The following is a 26,775-nucleotide window of genomic DNA, read 5'->3' on the forward strand; positions in this document are numbered from 1 at the left end:
AGGTTGGTTTGCCTAGTTGGTTACCATCAGACATGCGTATTGCAATGTGCTGCTGGGAGCCAGGAATGCACAGAAGTGTTGTGATGATGTTTGACCATTGTTGAGCGACCACCAGTGGTACTTGATCAAATGTGCTCTTAGTTGACATCTGTCAGCCTGTGCATGACCATTGTTGAGACTGCTTTCGCACGTAACATTATTAACCGTTTGCTATTTTCCCGGGTTTGCAACATTGCTAACTTTGCTAGCATCATGACTTCGGGTGTATGTCGACCTGGCTACATGTTAATTGCCTCTGACTAGTGCCCCTTGAACAAAGACATTGACAAAATGAGAAATTGCAAACAGGGCTGGATAGCTCCGTTGCATGGTGAGCACCAGAATGGATTCTGGAGGTCGCAGGTTCAAATCCTTGCCCAGTCAATTTCTTTGTTCAACTTTGAAAAATTATTACAATGTGTGTAGTCAGTCAGACTTTGTGGTATATTTGGAAATTTGTACTAAGCTGTATCCTCTTTGAGTGATCCCTGTTGGCTATTTCCTGGCATTGCGGCATTGCTAATGTTGCTAGCTTTGTGACTTTGGCCGTGATCCCTGGCTATATGCCATGTTTGGTTTTGTGTTTAGGTGGATATCCACATTAGCTCCCGGATATAGAAAGTTGACAGAGTAGTTACCCAGACCTGGATTGTTAACTTCTAGATCCATAAATAGGGCATTGAAACCAACGTCCTGGCTCAGAAGTGTTCATAAACGTTATTTGTCTTCACCTGTTGCAAATCTGCACCATTTTATGAGCCGAAATTTCACCTGTATACAAATACTTTATAAGTTAATTTCAGGGAAACAAGTAGCAACTCGAAGTGGTACAAAAGGTAAATAAATATTGGAGCATTTTACATATAATTTCATTTGACTACCTCCTTAACATTATCTTTCAAGTTCGCTGATTAGTGCGATAAAATATTTGAATGAAATTGATTTAAATTTACTTGGTACACTGCAAGTGCTTCAGTAGCAATTTCAATTTTCAGCCATTACAGCATTTGTTGGAGTAGAAGGATCATGAGAGAAAAAGGAGGTAACACACTGATTATACAGTGTTTAAAAACGTCGGTGAAGGGTAAAACCTTATTTGATTTATATCACCCCGACGCAAAATTCCATCTTATAATAGTTTATGCGGTACCCGCTGCTGTGTACATCAGATTCGAACCGGCCAACCGATCCCGTTAGCTCGGTGGTCGAGCGGAAAGACATCTGCACTAGAAAGCAGGAGGTCGTGGGTTCGAGTCCCACCCGAGTGATTTTTTTCCAACTTTCACTCGGGAGGTAACACACTGAGTATGCAGTATTTAAAAAAACGTCGGTGAAGGGAAAAACCTAATTTAATTTACATTGAAGATGCTAAGGTACATTGCTCATTATGCTGTTGCACCTTGCTGATGCATGGTGCACATTGTTGACATTGAGGTGCATTACTGACGTTTCTGCTGTGAATAACTGCTGTGACCAGTAGGTTTGGATCATCTCACACCAATGGGAAAGGACCTAGATAATAAAACAATCAAGCCTATTAACCCTCCTATGCAAACATACATTCTGTGCCAAGATGTCCTTTCGGTCAAAATCAATCAACTGACTGTTTTCAACAGTTAAAATGGTTATGACATGAGTGTTCCTCGAGTACTCGATTGTAGCCAGTGCACGCAGTACAAACTGTGTTCATGTGGCATATGGAGCAAGGGGTACATGTATTTCCACCAGTTTTTAACATTGTTTAACAGGCATTTTTCATGTTTTAAACCTTCCACACATGACCTTCAAAATGTTGATGTTTAAGCTATTTATGAATAAGGGAATAAATGTGTGTTTGGGAGGCATTATAACACTCTGTTTAAGACCGGTGGGAGTCTGGATCACTGATCTCTATATAAAGTCTGGATAGCTAATATAGAGCCGCACAATGTACGAATTTGACGCCATATTGGTGAGACCGGCTGGTGATCTACAAAGGACAAGTTGCCGTTTTTATAGACGGCATGATTTCTTTTGTAGCGTCGCGGTTCACTTGACTTATATTTTGACCACCACCACTGACCAAGGTTAACTACAATTTTTCTAACGTCGTGGCTACTAAAATGCCGCAAATATAACTTTTTCGGCGTTTTGAAATAATAATCACTACGGAAATGTGTCCCTTTTAGAACATCATAATATGTGTACGTGACCAAAATGCGCGTCAACTGTTGATACAACGCGCGCGTATTTACGCGTAGAACGTTCGTGTTATACGCGGCCATCTTCGTGAGACCGGGGGCGAATTGGTCAATATGCAAAGTCTACTGTGTGAATGTTGTATGCATATCCGCTATCCAGTCTTTATATAGAGATCAGTGGTCTGGGCCCAATTTCATAGCGCTGCTTAACAGCCGACTTTGTGCTTAGCGAGCCTCCATCTATTTCATAGGGACCGTTAAGCAGTAAGCACAGCAAAAGCAGGCTTAACCTCAGAAGAAAACTTTGCTTAAATCGGTGACGTAACAATAGAAATCTCCATGCGCGCGCAACTGTAAGCACAATCACGGCATGAAATAGTGCTTAAGCAGCAGAATGATTTTCTGCTATAGTAAGCACACCTTTTCTGCTTACTGTTAAGCAGTGCTATGAAATTGGGCCCTGGATAGGTGATAATTACCCGAGGCGAAGCCGAGGGTATATGTAATTATCACCCATCCAGACTCCCACCGGTCTTAAACAGACTGTTTAATACCGACCGAACACATATTTATTCTCATTCATAAATACCTTTTCGGTTAAAAAATATATATATTTTTGTTCCAAATATCAAAAGAAGTCAAAAACTAGACGTTACCAACCATTTTGGTCAACAATTTTACTTCATGTTTTACGAAACACCCCTCTGACTATAATATGGAATGCCCCTCCACAACTTGTTACCTTATAGGGACATTTGCGTGCGCGTCGCGCGTACTGCGCGATGTCGTGCAAAACGCAGCTGGGCTGGTGTAGTGTGAATTTCGGACCATGAAATACTGATTCACTTGTAGTACATTGCGCATGCATACGGGAGGAATGTGAACGTTCAACCAATGAAACGTTAAAAGGCACCGGATTTCATGATAGGAGTCCAAATTTCATGTGACACTACTGGAAAAGTGTTTAAGACCAGCTAGCCATGTCTTTATCATCCGTTTAAGACCAGCCACGTGACGGGCTTTCGACCAATAGGAATGCGTAAACTGTCTTAGGTATTTATGAATAATATTTAAACCAATGTCTGGGCAATTTGGCGCAAGGAATGTCTGTGTTCTCCATGTGAGATGTGGGGAGGGTGGAAGGCAGAGGAAAGCTTTAGCAACCCTTCAGTTTTGCAATTTTGCCAATATTTGTGCTCTCCTGCAATCTCTTAATCATTCTTGCAAATGAACCACGTCTTTATTGTTTTTCTTGGCAGCATCATTTACTGTGCCCATGCTTTCCTGTCATTTGCTTCTGCTTTGCTTCTATAAGCTACATCAAGCGATTATGGTATGTAAACTGCTGACATGTGCTGTAAGTCGTCAATTTGCCGACTTACATGAATGGTCTTTTGCACACATGATTCAATGCACTAATTGGCTTCGATTTACCCTGGATTATCTCCTTAATGCTTGAGTTGAATCTAGCAAATTAATCCTCAAATTGTATCATCACGGTTGGGATATTGATAGTAGAGACCACAACATATGACATATGTACGTGCACAGTAATGAATTAAATGTGTGCGTGGTCTGGTATGTACCATGCACGCATTGACTGCCGCAGTAGTCATTCAATAAGACAACCCCCAAAACGGACAGAGCGCATGCGTACAGCTGAGAGGGGGTACTGGTATTGATATGCTCACGGTGCATGTGTGATGTATGCAGTATATTTTTAGGACACCCTTTTTCGACTCCGATGCATGCAGCGATCAGGTGGCTTTCCTCTCCTGCCTTCTTGGACTTGATTCTCATTCTTGACAGGCATTGTCTTGACTCAGTTTTTAAATTGGATCATCTAATTTTTGAATATCCAATGATCTTTCAACCTGTGAAAATCTTGATTGGTGTTGGGTACGAATAGCTGCCCCATGCATCTTTCTTTTTCTTGTTAGTGTTTGCATCCTTATGCTTAGCATCACTAATATCTTGTAATGCCTCATACTTGTCTGCCATAAAGAGTTCTCCTTTTGAGAATAATTTTCCTAAATTCCTTGCCATTTTTGTAGCCATGTCTGATAACCGAGCTTTATATGTAATTCATGCTAGAGGATTTGATGTTGATTCACCTACACGCAGACAGTACACTATACATGCTATACAACATAACAATAGGCCTTGGTAATTTTTTTTGCTAAACCACGCAAATGCTGGACATGGATTAGCCTAAAACTCCTCATCACACTATTGTATCTGTTGTTATCACATTCCATACATGCCTACTCAACCAAAAAGTACCCAATTACTCGCGTATGCAACTAAATTCTCCTAGTATGTAACTGGTTAGCAAGGTTCTTATTAGTAAGGTTTCATGAATAACAATTTAGTTGTGGACTACTAGGCATTTTAGTATCCTACTAAAAGCCTACAATAGTTGGCTGCTAAGTTAGTAAGGTTTCATGAATATGACCCCAGCAATTTAATGGTACTTGATCAAATTAAGTTCTCTCAGCATTGTTGAGATTGCTTTTGCTGTGATATTTTTAACCTCGATCACTCAAAGCTGTGCTCTGTGAAAAGCCTTATCCTCTGTGATAAGTGCTCCCCGTTTTTCTATTTTCCTGGGTTTGCAGCAATTGTTAATAGCCTGGCCATATGGCATTATTATACACATATACTGGCAATGAAGTCAATAGTGCATGTCTGTGCGCCCCGAGGGACCGTGAGTGACCAGAAGAGGGGCAGAAAAAAAGTAAAGGACCCTCTTCTGGTCACTCACAGGCCCGAGGGGGGCAGTGCACTAGCGACCGAATTATACCAGTCCATATGTGTTTTATAGCACACCTGTCCAAAATATAAAATAAGAAAAGAGAATTGTCAGGGTTTTAAAATTGAACTGTTTTAATTCAACAATTAAATCATAAGTCCATAGGAGTTAAATCAACTGGTTCTTCTCAGAACCACAAAACAACTCACTAAGAGACATTATTCACATGGTGTTGTCGCAAACCTCCCATTCATTGATCGTGTCCAGCATGCAAACCTTTAAGTCTCATTTAAATCATAAGCAATTCAACAATAAGCAATTCAACAAGTTGAAATAGAGGGCGCTGTGACCAGTCAACAATTTCGTGTATAGTGCCTGAAAGATTGGTTTAGTGAACTAATAATTATTATTATCATTTTGGGTGGATAATGGACAATAGAATGCCATGGTCCAGTGGTTACGGCGTTTATGACTCAAGTACGATGGTACGTGGGTTCGAACCCTGCCAGGAACATAGTATTTGTGCCCTTGGGCAAGACACTCAACTACAATTGCCTCTCTAGCTCCACCCAGGAGTATAAATGGGTACCTGTGTGAGGGTAGAGGACCGAATGTGAGCTGATATCGGCTACCGTGTGGTGTCGTGTCCTGATGAATGGGGGAATAATTGTACAGAGCTTTGAGATTGTTGATACAATGGAAAGCACTAAGCATTACAATTTATTTATTTTATTAGCTCCCGGATCATATTGGAATTTGACAAAGTAGTTCATTAGCTTTATGTTTGCCTCGTAAATAGGGCATTGTAACCAACGCCTTGTTTCGGAAATGTTCATGAACATTGTATGTCTTAACCTTTTGCAAATTTGCAAATTGACATGCCTCAAAAGATCAGCCAGCATACCCTGCTCATCTTGCATCATGCTTCATTGCTTCCAGTCACAGCATTTAACCTTGCCCTGGTTGTTGAGTTTGCCCCGGTTGTTTTCAGAAACTCACAAACTCATAAAAAGAGATTTGTTACATGGTGCTACCGTAAACCTTCATCAAATTGCTACCTCAAACATGCAAACATTCTTATCTTATCTAACATGCAGCTGAAGTTTCAGCTAATAAAATTCACAGATTTGCCAAAAGTGAAAAAACGGTGAAAAAATACCTGTCTACCTTTCAGGATGAGAACCAGGATGAGAACCCTGGCTTTGCTGCTGCCCCACCCCCCCCCCCCCCCCACCCCCTCGCCTGCACCCAATTTCCAAAGTTGCTGGTCCCTCCTCAACTCATCTTGATAAAAAATCGACACTGCTGGTCATTTTCAGCCCCACCCAAGCTTCTCGGTCTTTTCTCACAAGCCCTCAGACAAAACTGAGTATACATACAGCAGTGGCGTAGCACAGTCATTTTTAATGGGGAGGTGGGGGGGGGGGTTTGTTGGAAAGGGCACTTGCCCATCCGTCATGTCCGTGGTGAAATGTAGACACCTTCTGTTTCTCCGGACACTTGGTCTCCCTAAAATCCAGGGGGGGGGGGGGGGGGGCAGGCACAATTTATCGATGGGGGTGCTGTTCAAAACCGACAATTATGCACACAGTCAATATATGCTGCTCTTTAGGGCGACACAGGCGTGAAATTCCAAACAAGGGCACCCAGAACGGCAAATGGAACCAAAAAGGGTAACAATTTTTTTTTTCAAAGCGAACTTCTTCAGAAAAAAAGGGCACTTCTTTACAAGAAGGGCACTCTTTACAAATTATTGGGGGGGGGGGGGGGTAAGCGGTGGTTACAAAAGGGCATTTGAATGGGAAAGGGCAGATTTTGCAAAATATTGGGGGTAAATCCCCCCCCCCCCCCCCTAGGTACGCCTGTGTACAGTACCCATTACCTGAATGCACTACCAACTGAGCTAACCAGCCCCATGTTTGTCACGATCAAACTTATTGTTGTGGTTCAAGGGGAGTAACGTGTGCATTAGCTGTACTGGCATTAGAGTCATGCCGATAGTCAGCATGGTCATACCTTCAATAGGCGATCGAGGATCAATTCTATTGTATTACAACTCCATTTATGTTTTAATCTGGGATATTACTTGTTAATTTGCAGCATCTATAGGCCTACCGTGTTTGCATCTAAGTGCAAACATGCTGGCATTTACTATAATTTGGACATATTCAACAAGTTTAATTTTCCAATTTTTTTTTTTCAGGGGAAAAAGTGGCAAAACAGAGTGATTCAGAAGGTGAGTAAATGGAAGAGCATTTTACATTGAATTTTACTGTCTCCTGAACATTATCTTTCTAGTACAGTAAACTCCAGCCAAACCGGCACTCTCGGGACTCGAGAATTTGTGACGACTTACGCGAATGCCAATATCTGCTGTAAGTCGTCATTTTGCCGACTTACATGAATGGTCTTTTGCACACATGATTCATTGCACTAATTGGCTTTGATTTACCCTGGATTATTGCCTTAATGCTTGAGTTGAATCCAGCATATTAATCCTCGAATTGTATCTCAGTTTTAACTGTGATAATGGATTGAAATAAACCAATATGAAATGAAATGAAATGAAATGAAATGAATAAAAAAATTCCTTTACTGTTCAGCATTTACTAGACAACAGGTAGCAAATGCTTCTTACTGTTGGATTGTTTTCATGGACGAATGATTGCCAACAATAGGGTTTCTTTGGTGTGTACGAACTGCTGCACACACGGGGTTTACACGTGGTGTAATAGTCCAAATCAAGGTGATGCATACAGTACATATAGTAGTACATACATTTTGATCCTCAAATCCAGCAAAAATGATGACACTTTTCGGCAGTTGCAGAATACAAAAAAGTATACTGTGACGTTGTCGTGCCAGCTCTCCTTCGTCAGGCTGGTTTGATAGGTAGCGTGCTGCCTCGATGGTGTCCAGTCCCCGCAGCGATGGGCCACGGCACAAGTTATCCTCAGTGGAATACCGTCAGTGGAATCCTCGGTGGAATACCGCCGATGGAAGGTGGAAGGGGTTTGTGGAATGGGATTGCGGAAGGGGAGTAGGGAAGGGTAATCCCTGAGATTCGTAATCTTCTCAGGCCCCTTTATCTACCCTAGGACTTTGGCCCTGACATTCGATGATTATCAGTCTAATTAGCATTAATTTGAGCCAGTGGAATGAGTGGAATCGGAGTCAGGAATCACGAACAATGGTCAAGCCTTTAATCCGTCCTCATCATCATCCTTATTTGTCTAGTATTACTTAAACCCCAATTACATGTTCCAATCATTAAGTTATCACTTGAATCATCTCTGAATCATCTGCCTAAAATCCTGTCGTGCAGCTGCTTTTATACCCCTGAGTTCACCCGGTAGCCTATAGCCCCAATATAAATTCAGTCTGCTATACAATAGTGCCTAAGTCCAACTGACCAATCAGCGATCAGGATCTGCCAATATGCAAAGTGTGGGTGACTCGATGTAATACAGTCATTATACAGACAGTGGTTGCATTGAATTTATCACATACACTTCGTGCTCCGTCACATAGCCCCCCTCTCAAAGTTTTCAGTCCCTGAAAACTAACTTTATTTTGTTCCAATAAGCCTTAATTTCTATTACAAAAATAAACAGTATGGTTTCCCAAAAGTTAAATAATTAACAATCCTCAACAAGTAGCCTTAAAAACTAGTCCTGAACAATTAACTTTATCGAAATAATTATGCAACAAGTCCTCAACATTTAATTGAATATAGTAAGTCCTCAACGATAAATTTTACAAGTCCTCATCAATTAACTTTACACAAGTCCTCAACAAATAGCTTTACACAAGTCCTCAACAAATAACTTTATATAACAAGTCCTCAACGGTAAATTTTACAAGTCCTCAACAAAATAACTTTATATAACCAATCCTCAACAGATAACTTTATGTAACAAAGTCCTCAACAGTAAATCTTACAAAGTCCGCAACAAAATAACTTTATCGAAAAATATATGAAAAGGTCTGAACAATTAACGTTATAAAACAAATAGTTTACAAAATGTATCAGGTTATAACTGAGTTAAAAACAGTGGGTGTCAACCAAAGACACGGTTAAAGGCACATGTACTCAAAGTTCTATAGAGAATTAAATGTTCATGTTGAAGTTTCGCTTGATCTCCTCCTGGTGGATTACTACCTCGTTCCGGTAGAAGATCGTTGTGATGGTCATTTCAATCCTGTCGGAGTTGTGTCCTGTGTTGTCGTCCTGCCGGTCTGTGTCCACCTCGCTCTCTGATGTGGAGGAGTCCGCCATCATAGGAGGTTCCTTCTCGAGCTCCTTCATCAACTTCTTGAGACATTTCCCGCCAACCCGCGGGTGTGGGGAAGCGGTGCTGGTAGACGCTGAGGCGGGGGTAGCAGGCTCTTCAAGCAGCTCGAGAGTTGGTTCCGGCGGAAGTGAAGGCAGTGATGAAGATGTCTTGCGGGGTTTCGGCGTTGAAAATACGGGGCGAGATGAGCGTGATGGTGTGCTGTTCTTGCTATGGGTCTTCATATGTCTTTCCAGGGTCTCTCCGCGGGCAAAGTAGTCTCCGCAGGTATCACAGAAGAATTTTCTCTCTTTATCACGATGCACCTCACGGAGATGGCGGCACAAATTGGACCTTTGGGTGCACACTGTCTTGCACCCCAGGTGGGGACACCGATGCTGAGGTTCCCGTTTGTCGCGGCGGGGATCTGGCCGGTGGTCCTTGTCGGGTCGTCTCGCCCTCTCCTTACCAGGTTTATCACGACTCTGCTGGTTTCCAGTCCGCTTCTCACTCCCGGTCCCTCGCTTCTCGTCTGGCATGCTGATCTTTGGGGTGCTCTGCTGGCTATGTACAGTTTCTGTGGAATATCGGTGGAATATAAATGTTGGTGGAATGCTGATGGAATACGGCGGAATATAGATGTGGGTGGAATGCTGATGGAATACGGCGGAATATAGATGTGGGTGGAATGCTGATGGAATACGGCGGAATATAGATGTCAGTGGAATACGATGTCGGCAAATAGCTCAGCTCATGTGTTCAGGTCAAAGTCTAAGTGCGAAATGGCACGCGTACCGACACGGCTCCGTGTGCGTGCGCGCTACACACACAACGCAGTATCGGTTTGCCGTACGCTCTCATTACTTCGCCTGCCATAGGTGACTCGCAGGAAACTCATGAGGGCGCTTTATCCACAACTCAGTTCCAATTAATTCCACAGCCACCCTTATAGGGCGGAATTTACACATAGTCCTCCAGTCGGATTGGACGTCTGCGATCCCTTACGGGATATCTTCGCTGTATTTTCGGGGAACTTTGAGCCGTTTTTCCTGCCGTGGGGTTTCCCGTCTCCTGGTGGTGGCCTCCGCTCACCTCATTATTTTCTGACGGACTTGTTTCATCAGATCCATTTTCCATCTCTACTGGGTTTTCTTGAGTGATGTTTTCCTCCGTGATGTCTGCATTCCCCTGGCTTTCAGTCTGTTCCATCTTGTCCGCTCCGGCCATTGCCGATTTTTGAGGTCTCTCGTCCTGCTCCTCAATTTGTCTCGTCTGGCCCGCTTTTGACTTGATTCTCCAGTCTTCTAGTGTAGGTCCGGTGTACAGTTTTAACTTGTCATAGTGCACCACTTTAGGTTTCGTCCGTGGTTTCTCTTGAATACGAAAGGTAACATCAGATAGCTTCTCTGTGACCAGGTACGGACCCTTCCACTTGAATTGCAGCTTCGGCGAGAGACCCTTTTTCCTTGCAGAATTGTGCAACCACACAAACTTGCCGCTTTCAATGCTCTTCCCCGCAACACGCCTGTCGTAGTTACGTTTCTGCCGCTGATGGCTTGCTTTGATGTTCTTCCTCGCCACTTCGTGTGCTTGACTCATTTTCTTTCGAAGGTTCTGCACATAGTCCGTACTTAGAGGATCCTCTTCCGCAGTTGGTAACTCTGTCAGTGCATCTAGAGGCAGTGCAATCTCCCGTCCCATTAACATGAAGTAAGGGGACTCCGAAGTGCTGTCTTGCGCTGCGCTGCGATATGCCATCATGGCATAGGGAAGTTGCTCATCCCAGTCTTGCTGATCGGGCCTCAGTATGACACTCACTAAATCCACCAAACTCTTGTTGAACCTTTCAATGAACCCGTCTGATTTGGGGTTCCATGGGCACGTGCGGGTCTGGTCGATCCCTAGCAGCTTGCATATTTCTCTAAACACTGCTGACTGAAAGTTGGTCCCTTGATCACTGTGGAGCTCTTTGGGGCATCCATACCTGCAGATGAACTCTTCCACCACCGTCCGGGCTATTGTCGATGTCTGTTGGTTCGGGAGCGCATAGGCCTCTATCCATTTGGTGAACGGATCACCAATAACAAGAACATAGGCGTTCCCTCGCTTACTTCTTGGGAGGGGCCCCATCACATCCATGGCGATCCTCTCCATGGGCTCTCCCACGATGTATTGCTTCAGTGGAGCCCTTGCCTTCTTGCTGGGAGATTTCCTCTGGGCACAGATCGTGCATTGCCTTACTTTAGCCCGCACATCGGCGGACATGCCCGACCAGTAATAATGTCGGCGCACCTTTTGCAATGTCTTGTAGACCCCCTGGTGCCTTGCTGTGTTACTGTCGTGTAGTTCTTTGAGTACGTCATCTCTAAAACTGGTTGGTAAGACTATTTGCCATCTGCCAAGCTTCCCATCCTCTGACTCCCATCGTCGAGACAGTACACCACTCCGCACTTTTAGTTGTTGCCATTGCGCCCAGTATGTCTTTACGGCGGCTTGCTCTGCTGAGATCGCTTCCCAAGTTGGTCGTTCTCCAGTCTCGACTGCCTGCATTATCAATGTGATGGAAGGATCTGCCATCTGACCGTCCCTCATCTCCTGCAGCGTCCACTTGGGATTCAAGGTAAGTGTCCTGGCAACCCTTTCTTCTTCCCCTCTGATTATTTTCTTCACTGTCAGCTCCTCTGGTAATTCACTTCTTTCTTCCTCTTCACTGGATGTATCGCTTGTTTCCTCTGCCTTCTGTTCCTCTTGGGGTCCACTCCTTTCCTCTTCCCGGCCACATTGCTTGCACGGCTTGCGAGACAGTGCATCCGCATTTTGGTGGACTCTTCCAGCTCTGTGCTCGATGGCGAAGTCAAATTCGCTCAGGATCTCTAGCCATCTTGCTAATTGTCCCTCCGGGTTGCGGAAATTGGTCAACCATCGCAATGCCCCATGGTCGGTCCGAACAGTAAATTTGCGCCCGTACAAGTACTGCTTGAAGTGCCTTACGTATACCACTACGGCAAGCAATTCTCGTCTCGTCACGCAGTAGTTTCGTTCCGGCTTGGTAAGAGTGCGACTTGCATAAGCCACCACCTTTTCCAGGCCATCACCCTGTCGCTGGGAGAGGACAGCCCCAATGCCAATGTTGCTCGCATCCGTGTCTAAAATGAACTCTCCCTCCAAGGTTGGGTATGCTAGGATTGGCGATGTCGTCAGCAGTTCTTTCAGTGTCCGGAAGGCTTTGTCACATTCCTCCGTCCAGTTGAACGCCCGGTTCTTCTCAGTAATCTTGTGGAGTGGCTTTGCCACATGGGCGAACCCTTTAATGTACCGCCGATAGTACGAGGCAAGTCCCAAGAAACTTCTAACATCCTTCACTGACTGCGGGGTAGGCCACTCTCTCACAACCCGAACCTTCTCTGGATCAGTGGACACTCCTTCCTTCGATATGACGTGACCCAGATAGGCCACCTCCTGGTGGAAAAGGCAACACTTCTTTGGCTTAAGCTTCAAACCGGCTTTGCGAAGCCTCTGAAACACTTCTTCCAGCCTGTTTACCTCCTCTTCCACTGTCTTGGCATGGACGACGATGTCGTCTAAGTACAGGAGCAGAATCTCCCACTGCAACCCAGCAAAGACCCTTTCCATTAGCCGTTCGAAAGTGGCTGGCGCGTTGCAAAGGCCGAACGGCATTACATTCCATTGGTAAAGCCCCGACCTCGTTACAAACGCCGACTTAGCCTTAGCGTCCTCGTCGAGCATCACCTGCCAGTACCCGCTAGCAAGGTCAAGCGTTGAAAACCATTCCGCCCCCGCCAGGGAATCCAAGCTGTCATCCACCCTTGGAATAGGGTAGGCATCCTTCAGTGTACAGTCGTTTAAGGCTCTATAGTCAACGCAGAATCTGGTCGACCCATCCTTCTTCCGCACCAGAACTACTGGAGATGCCCAAGGGCTATTTGACGGCTCTATTGTGCCCCTCTCCAACAGTTGTTGCACCTGCTCGTCGGCCTCAGCTCTCTGCCAAATTGGGAGTCTTCTTGGTCGTTGCCGAATCGGTTTTGCAGCACCTACTTCAATCGTGTGCTTCACTAATTCTGTTCTACCCAGATCGTCGTCTCCCTTGGAGAATATATCTTGAAAATCCCACAGGAGTTTCTTAACCCTCCAATGGTGACCCTCTGACACATTCTGGATACTCTGCTCACATAGCTTAGTTAGATGCTCTGGTAACCTGATGTCTTTATCCTCTTGTCGCTCCAATACAGCCACAGATCCGCAGACTTCATCCATGCCAATGTCCGCATCATCAACTGACGTCAAAGTTCCCGTAGTACTCCCTTTGTAGATGGTGACTGTACTTGTGCCAGGGTTGAACACTCTCACCGGGTAGCGCCTTGCTCCCGCATTCACCAGTGTCCTCGCTATCACCAGCCCCCTTTCCCCGACACTTGTTCTGTCGCTGGGCTCGATGATACCCCAGCCAGTCAGCTTCTTCTGCTGCTTCAACACCCCCGGTACTATGGACTCGTGTCCCGGTGGAATGTGGACTGTCTCTTCCACCAGCACACGACAGCAAAAAGAACACGAAGACGTTTCCTTGCATGGAATGGTGTGCTCGCCGATACGAAGTTCCATCCGGTCCAGATCCAACTTGCTTCCCGTGGTGAGTAGGTAATTCATCCCGAGAATGCCTTGGTTGGCTATCGAGCCGACGATGACTTCTACCTTGGTACAATTGCCCCCAATTTGCACATCCATGTATGCGCTGCCTTGCACCGGTAGCGGCGTACCATCAGCCTGACGGATGACCTCTGCCATTGGTAGCAATTGTGGTTTGCTTTCTCGCCTCATCTTGTCAAACTCTTCTGTGGAAATAATGGTTTCTGTTGACCCAGTGTCTATCATGAACTTGATGGGATATCTGCCGATGTTCCCTTGGACGTAGACACTGTGGGCATGAACTTGATTGTTTACTGGTGGGGAATTCCCTCTTGACTCGTCTTCACGGTGACGTTGGCTGGATTTGGGTCTGGTAGTGACGACCTTCCCATGACCCGCTGGGTTGGCCCGCTGGCGTTTCCCGAAGCTCGGCTCAGCTTCTTTGAGGGACAATTCCGTCTGAAATGTCCCAGGCCTCCACAGTTGTAGCATGCTTCATTCTCAAACATGCTCCTTTCTCTTCCCTCTTTCTTATTTCCTACATTGCTTGTTCCACTCTCGTCTTTCTGTGGGGATGAGGTCTGAACCTGCATTGCCTTGGCCAGACCAGTCACCATCGTCTGCAATATATTCAGCTGTTCTGACATGGCCTGTGTCTGCCGGTTGAATTCCTCCCTGGACACAGTCTCGACCTGGCGAGTAGCCCTCATGTTGCGCTCCTGCCGGCCACCATGGTTCCGCTGTCGCTGTCTCTCGGAATTAAGGAAGGACTCTGTTTCAAGCGCAGCCCGTATTGCGTCATCTAAGCTCTTCGGGTGAGCCCTGAAAATTCCCACCCGCACTTCAGCATCTTGAATGGCATCCATGAAATGCCCCTTGGCCAGTCTTTCTCGGGAATCTCTGGGAAGCTCTGGGTAAGCCAGTTCCGTCAGACGGCGGATACCCTGGCCGAGTGCTTGAAGGCTTTCATTCACTCCCCTAGTTCTGCTCCTTAATTCCGACAAGAATCTCTCGGCCTGTTCTCCAGGTCCAAATCGCCGATCCAACCTTGTAGTCAGTTCTTTGTAACTCAGCTGCTCGCCCTGATTTCCATCTCCCAACACCTGTTGGGCTTGTCCCTTCAAGCTAGCTGCTAAGAAGTACGCCTTTTCCTCAGCTGTCCACGCATTGATCGTGGCGCAAGATTCGAAGTGTGCCTTATAATCCTGCCAAGGGATGTCCCCCGAGAATCGATCCGGGACAAAACTCGGCTTCCGTTGTGCTCGGTGATGGGTGTTTTCCTCTTTCGCGCTAGCTTTCCCTTCTTGTTCCACCGTGGGCCCAGGTTTCCTACTCTGGATCGTCGATCCCGCCAACCCTTGCTCCACCTTCGTTGGGGAAGACCTTTCTGGAGGCTGTTGCTGGCTCGACGCACCCTTTGCAGCCGAAACCTGGTGCCACGTGCCTGCCCGCTCACTTGAAATCGGCTTGTACGTGCTTCCCACCTGTCCTTGCCCTCCAGCTTCGGCCCAGGACAGGTCGCCAGAAGTGGCGGTGAAGACTTGTGTTCCGCTCGCAGGTTGCATTACCGTTGCTGCAAACCCCGGCGAAGTCCTCATCCCTGCCGTCATTGTGCTGAAAACCAGTGGCACATATGCCCCAATGGCAGTAGTTCCTGGTGCAGACACAGCTCCAACTTCCAATCCACTCGTTGGGAGTTCCTTGTGTCTTGCTCCCTCTGGGTTCCAGTCCCTGATTCCTCCGATCGTTGCTGGTTGCCTGTGGCCTATTGTGGCTCTCGTCCTCTGCCCAAATGGATTGATTGGAGTAGACGCCTGCAGTGGGCTCTGCATCCATGCAGCTGCACTTGGCTCTCCGGCGTTGCCCATCCAACCATGCTGGGCTGCTTCCTGCCTTTTCTCCACACTGCTTGCAGCTTGATCCCTCCACCCCTCCGGAACAGTTCCTATCATTCCAGTGAACCCACTTGACGCTACTTCAACGTGCGCCATGGTTGTAACTGGATAGGCCTGTTGCTGAGGCGGTGCTATGATGGGCTGATTCCCGGCGCTCTTATTAACTGGCATGTTGTACCCAAGTGCCACTTGAGGTGAAGTATCGCTTCCCCGGTATCGAAATTCCACACCCGAGTCGACTTCTTGCACACGAAGACTCGTTGGTGTGACGAATCCTGGCTCGTCTCTTCGCTCCATCCTGAGTGATTCCGCTCCCCTTGTTATTCCCCAGTAGATCACTCCCCGTGCTTCCACTGTAGTCCTTCTTGGTGGATCCCACCGCTGCCACCAATGTGACGTTGTCGTGCCAGCTCTCCTTCGTCAGGCTGGTTTGATAGGTAGCGTGCTGCCTCGATGGTGTCCAGTCCCCGCAGCGATGGGCCACGGCACAAGTTATCCTCAGTGGAATACCGTCAGTGGAATCCTCGGTGGAATACCGCCGATGGAAGGTGGAAGGGGTTTGTGGAATGGGATTGCGGAAGGGGAGTAGGGAAGGGTAATCCCTGAGATTCGTAATCTTCTCAGGCCCCTTTATCTACCCTAGGACTTTGGCCCTGACATTCGATGATTATCAGTCTAATTAGCATTAATTTGAGCCAGTGGAATGAGTGGAATCGGAGTCAGGAATCACGAACAATGGTCAAGCCTTTAATCCGTCCTCATCATCATCCTTATTTGTCTAGTATTACTTAAACCCCAATTACATGTTCCAATCATTAAGTTATCACTTGAATCATCTCTGAATCATCTGCCTAAAATCCTGTCGTGCAGCTGCTTTTATACCCCTGAGTTCACCCGGTAGCCTATAGCCCCAATATAAATTCAGTCTGCTATACAATAGTGCCTAAGTCCAACTGACCAATCAGCGATCAGGATCTGCCAATATGCAAAGTGTGGGTGACTCGATGTAATACAGTCATTATACAGACAGTGGTTGCATTGAATTTATCACATACACTTCGTGCTCCGTCACAATACTTTCATCATTCATGAAAATTGTAAAGGTGCACAGTGTCCTGTAGACGTCACAATTGCATAAAACTCACAGACGTGTTAAAGTGGGTAAAATCATACCAACATTCGATACACAAAGAGTTTTGTTTATTGAAATATTAAAAATAATAGTTTGCAAAGATTGGGGATCTATTAAACTAAACAAATGATTTCGTTTTGTTCAGTCCCCAGGGTGCCGTTGGATAAAATTTATCCTTAATCATTCTGTGCCGCACTGAATTTTACGCTAACACTTCTCATATCGTGAACAAAATGTGAAATTATCGTTTCTAATTCTAGTAATAAAATACATAATAAAAAAAGTATTTAAATTGCGCATAAATGTTAGTCAAAATACAGTGTATGGTATTATGTAGTTTATTAATGTTTTGTGTCAATTTTGGGGCGATTAATATTGATAAATGCAGCAGTTTTTGCGCAGAAGTACTTGCTTTATATTTTCAAGGTTGCCCCAACCCAGCCTTGAAAAATGACCAGTAAATGCTTGAAATCTGAAGCATTTACTCCTTTTTATTCATACGAAATGGAGTAAACACTTCTAGTCTAGCGAAAGCTAGCAAGTAAAAAGTAAATACTTTTAGCTTTCAGCAAATGCTTTCCAGTAAAAGCATTTGCTTCATTTTTATTCATACTAATGCAAGTAAATGCTTAAAAATGGGTAGTAAAAGCAAATGCTAGTTTTATACATACGACCCAATAAGTCAGCCGATACTGAAAAAACTTTATTCATATGAATTATTCATAAACACAAGAATCCAATGCTCTCTTTGGCTAAGCTGGGTGTCCTGAAAGCTATTCATGAAGCATGTAGCTCCAGATACGCGTTCTACTTATGTGAACGACGCTATAAACCTTTGCCAATGAAGCTATTTGTGAAGCTTGCAGCTCGAGCTATGCGTTTGACTTACATGAGCGATGCTAACCTTTGCCAACATTGGCAACATTTGCACAAGTGGGACCGACTGTTTGCCACAAATGTTGGAAAACAGCAACCAATACAGATGGTCTTCCTGATATTTCTATGTCTTCCCTGGCCAACACTTGGCCAACACTTGTACGCACAATGATATATCACAAATAATTTAGAGAAGTATGCAAACTGCTATTGTACTATTTAAGATCGAATGCGAATTGGTAAAGTCTACAGGTAAATATTCTGCTGGCCCATAGAGGCGTAACTCAAAATGGGCACATCCATGCGCACCAACTTATGGAAAGCTAACCAACTTATGTTCGGCTATTTGGTTGTCTGCTTTTGTATCGGAAAGCATTGCATAAATGAAAACTGTTTGAAAGCCTATGCAGCTGCATATTGAAAGTTGCTCTCCCAGGGCTCTTCAGCATATTCAATTTGTTTGTTTTTTCTTTTTTCTTTTTTAAATTTTCAACCCTGTGAAAAAAAAAAACATTTTATTTTTGGTTGCATTTGCACGCAAAACACACAAAAGATACGCGTGAATTATTGTTGGGCTAAAAGTGATTTGGAATTTGTAAAGTAATTATTCCATAACAAAATTTCGGAGGAGTTTGTTCATTTAAAAGTAAAGAACTGTTTGAATTGCTGGAAAAAAAATCGCAATTTAGTAACAAAAGCACGGGCAGAGCAACCTCAGGCATTGCAGTTTAAATGTAATTATATGTACTGTAATTCCAATAGGTTTCAATATGCACATTCATTCAGAATGTCTGCGAACGCGACATGTCCCAAAGTATCCTACGCCAGGGAATGCGTACTTATAAAGGGTGCGTTCGAGTGACTCACCCGGATCGACCTGTTAGCAGACGGGTTAGCCACGACAGCCGGGCTAATCGAACGTTCAAATGTGGGCCGTCACGATCCTCATGTGATGTCTGTAGCCGCAGTCGCAGCGACTGACAAAACGCCCATTTTGGACTGGGTCTTAGTTTGAGATTTACTGCTTTTCAGTCAATTGCAAAAGTAAAAAAAAGGGGCTGGAATTATAGCCTCTATAAAGTCGTAATGAACTCAATAAATGATTACCTTAAGACTTCAAATAAAGTTGATTTTTAGGTCCACTTGGGATTTCCACTGTCCGGCCACCATATTTGTCCGTTTCTTGGAATCGCATGCCTGTGACATATTTCCACCAGTGACTCTGCTCCACTAGTATAGCAGGGTCTGTGGTGGCTGACCCGGGTGAGCCCCGAGAATGACTGATCGAAGGACACGGGGTTAACCCAAGTCGATCCGGGTGAACTATACTCAAACACACTTAAAGCTCCATGGTTATGCTGTTTGCAGTTCACTTTAGCTCATTCTCTCTGTCAACCATATGGCTGTGCCCAGGACAGCTTCACGTTTACCCGGATATAAGAGCCACTGCATATTTACAAGGGATTTGTAATCTTACGATTTTTTTTTCATGGCATGATTCAGCGGATGAGACAGAAAAACAACGCCTTCTAGATGCAGATCGCCAGAAGCCTCTTGCGAATTCGTTATTGTTTGATCAGCTGAAGAAATACCTCCCTGTCTTTGGCATGGACATTCGAAACGATGTCCCTGGGGAAGGCAACTGTTTCTTCCACGCGGTGAAAGACCAGCTGAAACGCCTGGGCCGTAGTCCTGTACCGAGTGCTGCAGATCTGCGAAAAAAATTGGTTGAATTTCTTCGCCAGTTGGTACTGAAATGAAATGTTTGTCTCCGTTGTGATTGTAGGCTGTTTTCTGTAAAACTCGTGGATCACAAGAGAGGATAACATGTGTGGTCTTTTCTTTCGAACACTGGAAAGGGTGATATAAATAAAAGAAGATAAAATTTGAAAACGAAAGTCAGTCAAAAAAAGAAATAAAATTTACATTGCTTTTTGGGGGCAGGGAAATCCACCTTTGAATTTGTCTGTAGAAAATCTTTTTTAATGTAAGATTTGTTTAAAGAGGAACTGTCTTTTCTCCTATTGACTTTTCAACTTGAACATATGTATCACTTTAATAAAAACAACTATTTCTTTTTTAGGAAAAAAAGGCTTTTATTTTGGGTTACTTTTGCTCTTTCCTGGACCCTACATTATTTATTCTGATAGGGAGGCGGGAATCAGTCTACCCTGCAAGAACTGAATTACTGTCGAGCTGCAAATAATTTCAAACTTGTAAAAAAGTCAAGGTCTTGTCTTTGCTGAGAGAAATACACAAACTTAAGTCAAATCTGACTTCTCTCACATTTTCACAAATGTGTAATTTTTTGTTCTTTTTAAATGTTACTTTATGCATTGTGTTGTATGTGCACTGCATTCAGCCAAGGATTAGTTTTTGAATTAATGAGATTTGTTTTCCTTTTTAAGGAGCCTCATCATCAGATATCAAAATCCTTGGCATCAGCAACAGAAAATGGAGCCGAAGACCACCTGATCAAACTAGCTAAAGACGGTACGTATGTCGAGGCACAGGATGTTGCAGGAACTGCTGAAATGCTCAAGCTGGATTTGATTGTGGTGAAGAGCACAGATGATGGATTTATGGTAGTGATTAATAAGGGCAATACCGGTACCAAGAGCGGATGTCTCCTGCTAGGCCTCTTCGATGAGCATTACATAAGCTTGAGTAAGTTTTCTGTTTGAAGCCATATTTGAAAACAGTGTCACATTATTGGGTCTTCCCATGAAGTTGAGATGTAAGACTTTAACACATTTTGAATTAAGGATCTATGTTGATTTTGATTGTGACTCTTCGCAAAGAATGTTTCAGGGCATTTGGATGTTTTCAGCAGGAAGTTTTAACATGATGTTTTAAGAAACACGGGTTGATGATGAAACATGGAGACCACGACTTTTATTTTGCCGTATTAAAGTTTGTTTTTTTACCCCAGTTTTCCCCAAGTAATTAGCTGAAAACATTACACCCTAATGTGTTAAATTTCAGAGATTGAATGTGTAGCCTAAGTGCTATCTCAAAGCAGATAAATTCACAAAATATTGAAAAGGGGACATTAACATCAACTAGCAGATGTCTCGAAATAGCACCAAGACTCCAACTTAATACAAGTTTGAAATGGGCTTTAATATTCTCAGCTACAGGTATTCATTTAAGGAAAAAGTAGATGAAAATCGACATGATGACATGGTGATGTCATCACGTGATTTTATATAGATTTAAAATTCTCTGTGATATAGCTTTGTTAGGTCATGGATATTTGCACAAAAGTGTGAACCTTGTGTGATGTCATCATGCATGACGTCATCAAAAATGCATTATTATTTTTTAAAACGTCAAGAAAACTTGATGGGTAGGTAAATAATGTTACTAGTATGCTACGTTGGAAATGACATCAAGATGACGTCAACTAATTTTTAATAAAAGTTTTACATTTTTGGCTACTGGCAAAAGTTTACATTAATGAATGTGTTCACGAAATTATCATTTAAAAGACTGCACGTCGCCAAAAAAGCATAAACTAAAAAAATCATAATGCGAAAAACCCTATGTTCTGGTCATTCAACGGACATATTTTTAAATTATTAATTTAGTAACATATTTAATCAGAAGTGGCCTAAGTTTAATAGTAAGTAGTGATTTGTTTCAGTTGATTTTACTAAGCAGAACATTTTTTTTTTACAGAATCATATAAGGATCGACGAGCAGGTAAGTACAAACATTTCTCGTTCTTAATTTACTCGGTTACCATTTTATTTGATTAAGGAATTTTTCATGGCTTCAGTAACTTTATTGATATCCATTATCGAATGACACAAAATTTGCTTCATGGAGAAATACAGACTTTTCCCAAATTATCTTGTGATTTTTTGTGAGTGCTAAGCCACATTTTTTCTTTCAATTGTGCACATGATGAAAAGGTACACTTATAAAGGGCTTTGAAGACGGTCTTGTTGGGGTTTTCATTATTGAAGTCGTCAGGACTTTTCAATGGCCTCCACCAAGGGTGAACAACCCCCCCCCCAAAAAAAAATGTTTCCTTATTTTTATTTTTTTTAGCGCCACTAGCAGAGGATGAGGAATTTGACTCTCAAGGTAAGCCTTGTGAGACTCTTTTTTACACTTTAACGTTTTATTTTAGTGTGGATAATTCTTTTCTGCAAAACAGTACATAAGTTATGTTTATAGCACCCATGTGTATGTTTTGTGGCCAAATTGTCAACCTCGACCATTTGGCCAAACATTTAAAATGAGTTATATCTTGCAACAGTATTAAGCAGCAGGGACAATTTCTTATCAACTGGTTTTTATCCCCCTTGCTGTAACTTGTAAGCCAGAGGGGGATTTATTGCGATAGCGTATTCCTTCTCTGTAACTTGAGAAATACTTTAGTTAGGAACTTGAAATTTGGTTCGTGGGTTGCTCTTGGTAGTCTTAAGAAGTTTAATGATTTTGGGGCCGACAGTGTCAAAGGTCAAGGTCATTTTTGCTTAAACACTAGAAATCTTCCATTTTGGTGTGGGACATTGACTTTATAAAACTGCTAGCATGCCAGGGGGATTGCGCAAGTCTCACTTGCAGTATGTTTTTGTGCTGTTAACGCTCCAGAAAAAGCAACCAAATTGATTTGAAAACTTCCATCCTTATCCTGAAGTTAAACCCCATTAAATAAGCCGATCCCACAAACTATAAGCCATATACCTGTGCGTGTGAACATTTCTAGCACATGTAGGGTGTACTGTTTGCGTGTTTTCTAATCATGGCACTTTGCAAAAATGTCCTCTCCCGTACAAACACTATGTTAATTCACTTTTACGTGTGTATATATTAATTACGTTTGTTTACCCAGGGTTTGCTGAAACAGTTTGTGGTTTTCATTGGGGCCCTGCATACATTACAGATTATTAATTAAAGTTGAATGTAGGCAAAGTAAAATTCACAAGGACTATAGAAATAGTTTCACAAAGCTATTCATTTTAAACATTCAAGTACAGGGTACCCCCCCCCTCAAAAAAATAAATAAATAAATAAATAAGATAAATAAATAATAAATAAATAGATAAATTAATATATTAATATATAAACAAAACAAACAAACCTATAAGGCACATATAAATATTAAGTGGAAAAATGTAATGTTGCTGTATAAAACTGTGCTTTCTGAGTACAGTCTTCAACTTAATTTGTGTAAAAAAAATCCTACACCTAGCAAATATGTCTGTGTAATCAGTATGAAATATTTAGTATCAAGCCCGAATTATGCTAAATTATGTGATATAACTTACACCATATTGAATCAAAAGTTGTTTCATTTCGGTTGATTTGACTAAAGCAAAACCTTTTTCTTTTTCAGGATCATATCAGGATCGGCCAGCAGGTAAGTACAAACATTTCCTAGGTTTTTTTTTTTAACTTTCTAGCTTATAATTTTATTTTTTTCTAAGAATTGAGATCATGGCTGCAGTAACTGTATTGATATCCATTATTCATTGTGAAAAAACCAAATAGGAGCCACTCCCTCTATGGTTTAAATATTTGTTGTCGTGAATTTTACTTTTAAATATTTTTTTCCAGCTTGAGTGTATGTAAAAACATGTGAAATGCTTTTTTTTAGCCCTTGGAAATGATAATACACTGTACATGTATTGGCCATGAACAGTGAAATCAGTATGGAATATTTAAGTGTTGCATTGACAAAGCAGTTTACGTGTAACTTGCAAGTGCGTTGTTGTGCAACATTAATTTTTAAATGTTGTATTTCAGGTGTTGAAGCTGAGCCTATATATCAGGACCCAGCTCAACAATTAGATCCCCGCTTGTCAGTCCAACCCAATCCCAGCAATAAAGCCCAACCTCAGCAATCGCTTCCCCCAGACAGCCCGTCAGTCAAACCCAAGCCCGGCAATAATTACCAAACTCAGCAATCGGGTCCCAGCTCGTCTACCCGGCCCAATCTCGACAGTGGAGCCCTTTTGCAACCTCAACAATCGGTTCCCGGATCACCAATCGAACCCCCGAATCCAGAGTTTTTCAAGTCTGTAAAGTCATTTCAGCCCTACAATCAATTGGATTCTAGCCGGCCAAATCCACCCGAGATAATTAATTCGGAGGAAGAAATGTAGTATCCAAACGCCACTTCATCTGTTATGTACAAAGCCAATGCAGAGTCAAGAACACTTTCAAAGTATTGCCTAACAAAATTGGAAACGTTTCACAGTCCGAGATTCATGTATTTTCAACAATTTTGCAATGACCAACCATCATTTAGAAGATATGATAAAAAAGTGGTGTCAGGATGCAACATTCTTTTCAATTTGGAAAGCAGATCTGGCACTGGAAGTAGCGACCAAAGAAACTGATCATCGGTTTTGAGTAATGTATAATTCCCTTCGTGATCGCTTTAGTTTCCTTCTGAATTTTAACAACCTGTAGTGTATTCCTCCAATGTCTGAAAACTGCCACTTTCTTAATCATGCATCATCACTGTAATTATGTTCCATTACATGTATTCCCTCATTTACTCTATTCAAAGGGTACACTTGGAAAATTAAAAATTAACCGCCTTAAATGACCACCTTCCATAATCTTTTTAATTCAGGTGAAATTGAACATTGTGTGTGAAAATTGTAAACGAAATGTATTTTTGTACTATTAACTAATGGTTAAATTGTCTTATTTTATCAAATAGAATGTAACATTAAGTGCCTAATATATGTACATTATAATATACTCCATACTTTTGTATATTTAGAATTTAAATTGCAAATCTTCAGTTTTTCTCTCTTTTTTCATCATTATATTTCGTGGTTTAGAATTGCAATTGATGTATAGATGTAGATATTTTTTACTTGTTAATAGTGCCTTAATTGTGCCTTAATAGTGCATTAATTGTGTGAAATGATATTTCGAAAAGCAGGTGATAAAAATGTGATTATATCGACATGGATGCCATTCTAATAACCGCAAACATGATAAATTTGCATCTAAATCTGAATGTGAACGTATTTTAGCGAGTTGAGGTGAACTACAAATGATTCATTCTAAAGAAATGTGTGGAAAGAAACTAAATTTTACAAGTACTGAACTTTACAACTTCTTACATAAAATTAGAATATAAATAAAAAGTAGTATGAATATAAATGAAATATGAATATTTGTGTTGTGGGCAAAAGCCATTTCTGATCACCGTGGGTCGGATATTAAGAATATTGTATAATATTTGTTATTTTTTTAACACATTCTTAAAAAAAAAATCTTGGATTTGGTCACAAACTGTAATGGAAACCGAGCGGTTCAACAAAAGCAAAAAATCCACAGATCGCTTTTATTTTGTCTACAAATTGCCAGGCTTGCTTTTCCTCTGTATGGACTTTGAAATAAGGTCAATTCAATTTCAATTATAATCGCGCTCGATTTGGTATTTGCCCGCGTGTAATATTTAAAACAAATACTAGTACGTGGTTTGTCAATATGGAAACTAGTGCCGGAAATAGATAAGTACTAGTCTATGTAGATATAGAACTTAAATAGGAATGATTAAAATGGTCTGAACATGTTTTTTTTCTTTCATTATGCCATATTTACAAGCCAGTACTGAAATGTTGTACGCTATTGTTTTCTTTTTAAGCTCAAAGGAGCAGCAAACTCTTATAATTGAGATGTGTTTGTTTTGCATAGATTTCTTTGGTTGCCATATTTTTAAACTTAAACTATAAATTTAAACGTTGGGGATGAGAGGGGGGGGGGACGGGGACATGCGAGTAATTTTGTCCCGGTCCAAAGTGTGACATTTTCCCCTGATCTTGTTACCGTTTTGTTTTTTGTTACTTTGTCATTTGCCATCTAAGTATCAAATTAAAAGAATGACTGCAAACAATTTTATTATTTTTAAAGTTTGCTTTGCTAATGCTTGCTTGCTATTCATAATCACTCTGGGAAGACGATTGGATGAAGGAGTGCATCAGAATATTAAAATAATAGACGTCAGTAGAATTACAGTAATGTAGTTGTCAAGTTTGAATAATACAACCTCATAATAGCAATGTACCTTTCTCTCGTTATGTGTGATGATTATTGAATGTTGTTGATTGCCAAGCGCGCGGTCATGAAGGACTATAATGCATCTATACCTTTAAGGAGAGATTACATAAGGCCTGTGAAATGGCAAAACAATGCTGACAGCTAGAGAGGCAAGACAACCTGCTATGACGAAAGTGTCAGAGAAAGAGTTTTAAGCCAGCAAATCAAGTTGTACTCCTAAGGGAAATAACAATTGCAATTAACAGGGACGGGAATAAAGTGTAGAAAGACCTATAACCACAATGCCGTACGAAGTCTACACGAGTTTTCTTCAGTGTGTATATTTTACCTATAACCTCCATCGTTTTCTGCGGGTTAATCAGTGATTTCTTAACATCCTTCAATTATATTAAATAGTCCAACCATCGCCATCTGGTTCGGCTCCAAATCGTGCATCCATGCATTTTGATTGAAATGTTAACGGATTATTGTAAAGGAGTCGGAGTTATCGCAAATACAAAATAGAAGGCCATGCAGTTGTTTTTTTATGCACCCCTCTGGCCTAATTTTAAAGAATTTTGGCTTAGTGGCGTAGCGCGGGAACATCTAGACTGGTTCCCGGCCTCTCAATATCGGGACAGGTATATGGTGCATATTATATGCGTGACTAGTAGCCTAGGTCTGATTCCGCCGCCTGAATACAGAATTAGAACGATGATTGTAGCGCGAAACCAGCCTATTGCAAAATGGCGACATGGAGATACCAACACTATTGCGAAATTTGTGTGGTGATAAGGCCAAAAAAAATATAGTCGGTCTCTTGTCAAACCGAATTTCCGGAATTGATGCGGCGACGCGTTTTATTTATTTATTTTTTTTTGGTGGCTTTTTTTTTTTCAAGCCAATTGTACAGACAAGGTGGGTACTATTTTGCTCTTTTGTGTCCTCATTATACATTAATGCC

General features: G+C 42.4%; 1 protein-coding gene across 1 annotated transcript; it reads left to right on the forward strand.

The window, feature by feature from the left end:
- The first annotated feature begins 19,933 nt into the window (after positions 1-19,933).
- On the forward strand, positions 19,934-26,114 carry LOC119721452. The gene is made up of 5 exons (XM_038191532.1): positions 19,934-20,462; positions 21,477-21,500; positions 21,852-21,887; positions 23,146-23,169; positions 23,556-26,114. Exons 1-5 carry the CDS (start codon positions 20,117-20,119, stop codon positions 23,912-23,914), a joined length of 789 nt encoding a protein of 262 aa, XP_038047460.1. The 5' UTR covers positions 19,934-20,116; the 3' UTR covers positions 23,915-26,114.
- The last annotated feature ends 661 nt before the right edge of the window (positions 26,115-26,775 follow it).

This window comes from Patiria miniata, unplaced genomic scaffold (genome assembly GCF_015706575.1).
Source record: "Patiria miniata isolate m_02_andy unplaced genomic scaffold, ASM1570657v1 HiC_scaffold_13, whole genome shotgun sequence".
NCBI lineage: Eukaryota > Metazoa > Echinodermata > Asteroidea > Valvatida > Asterinidae > Patiria > Patiria miniata.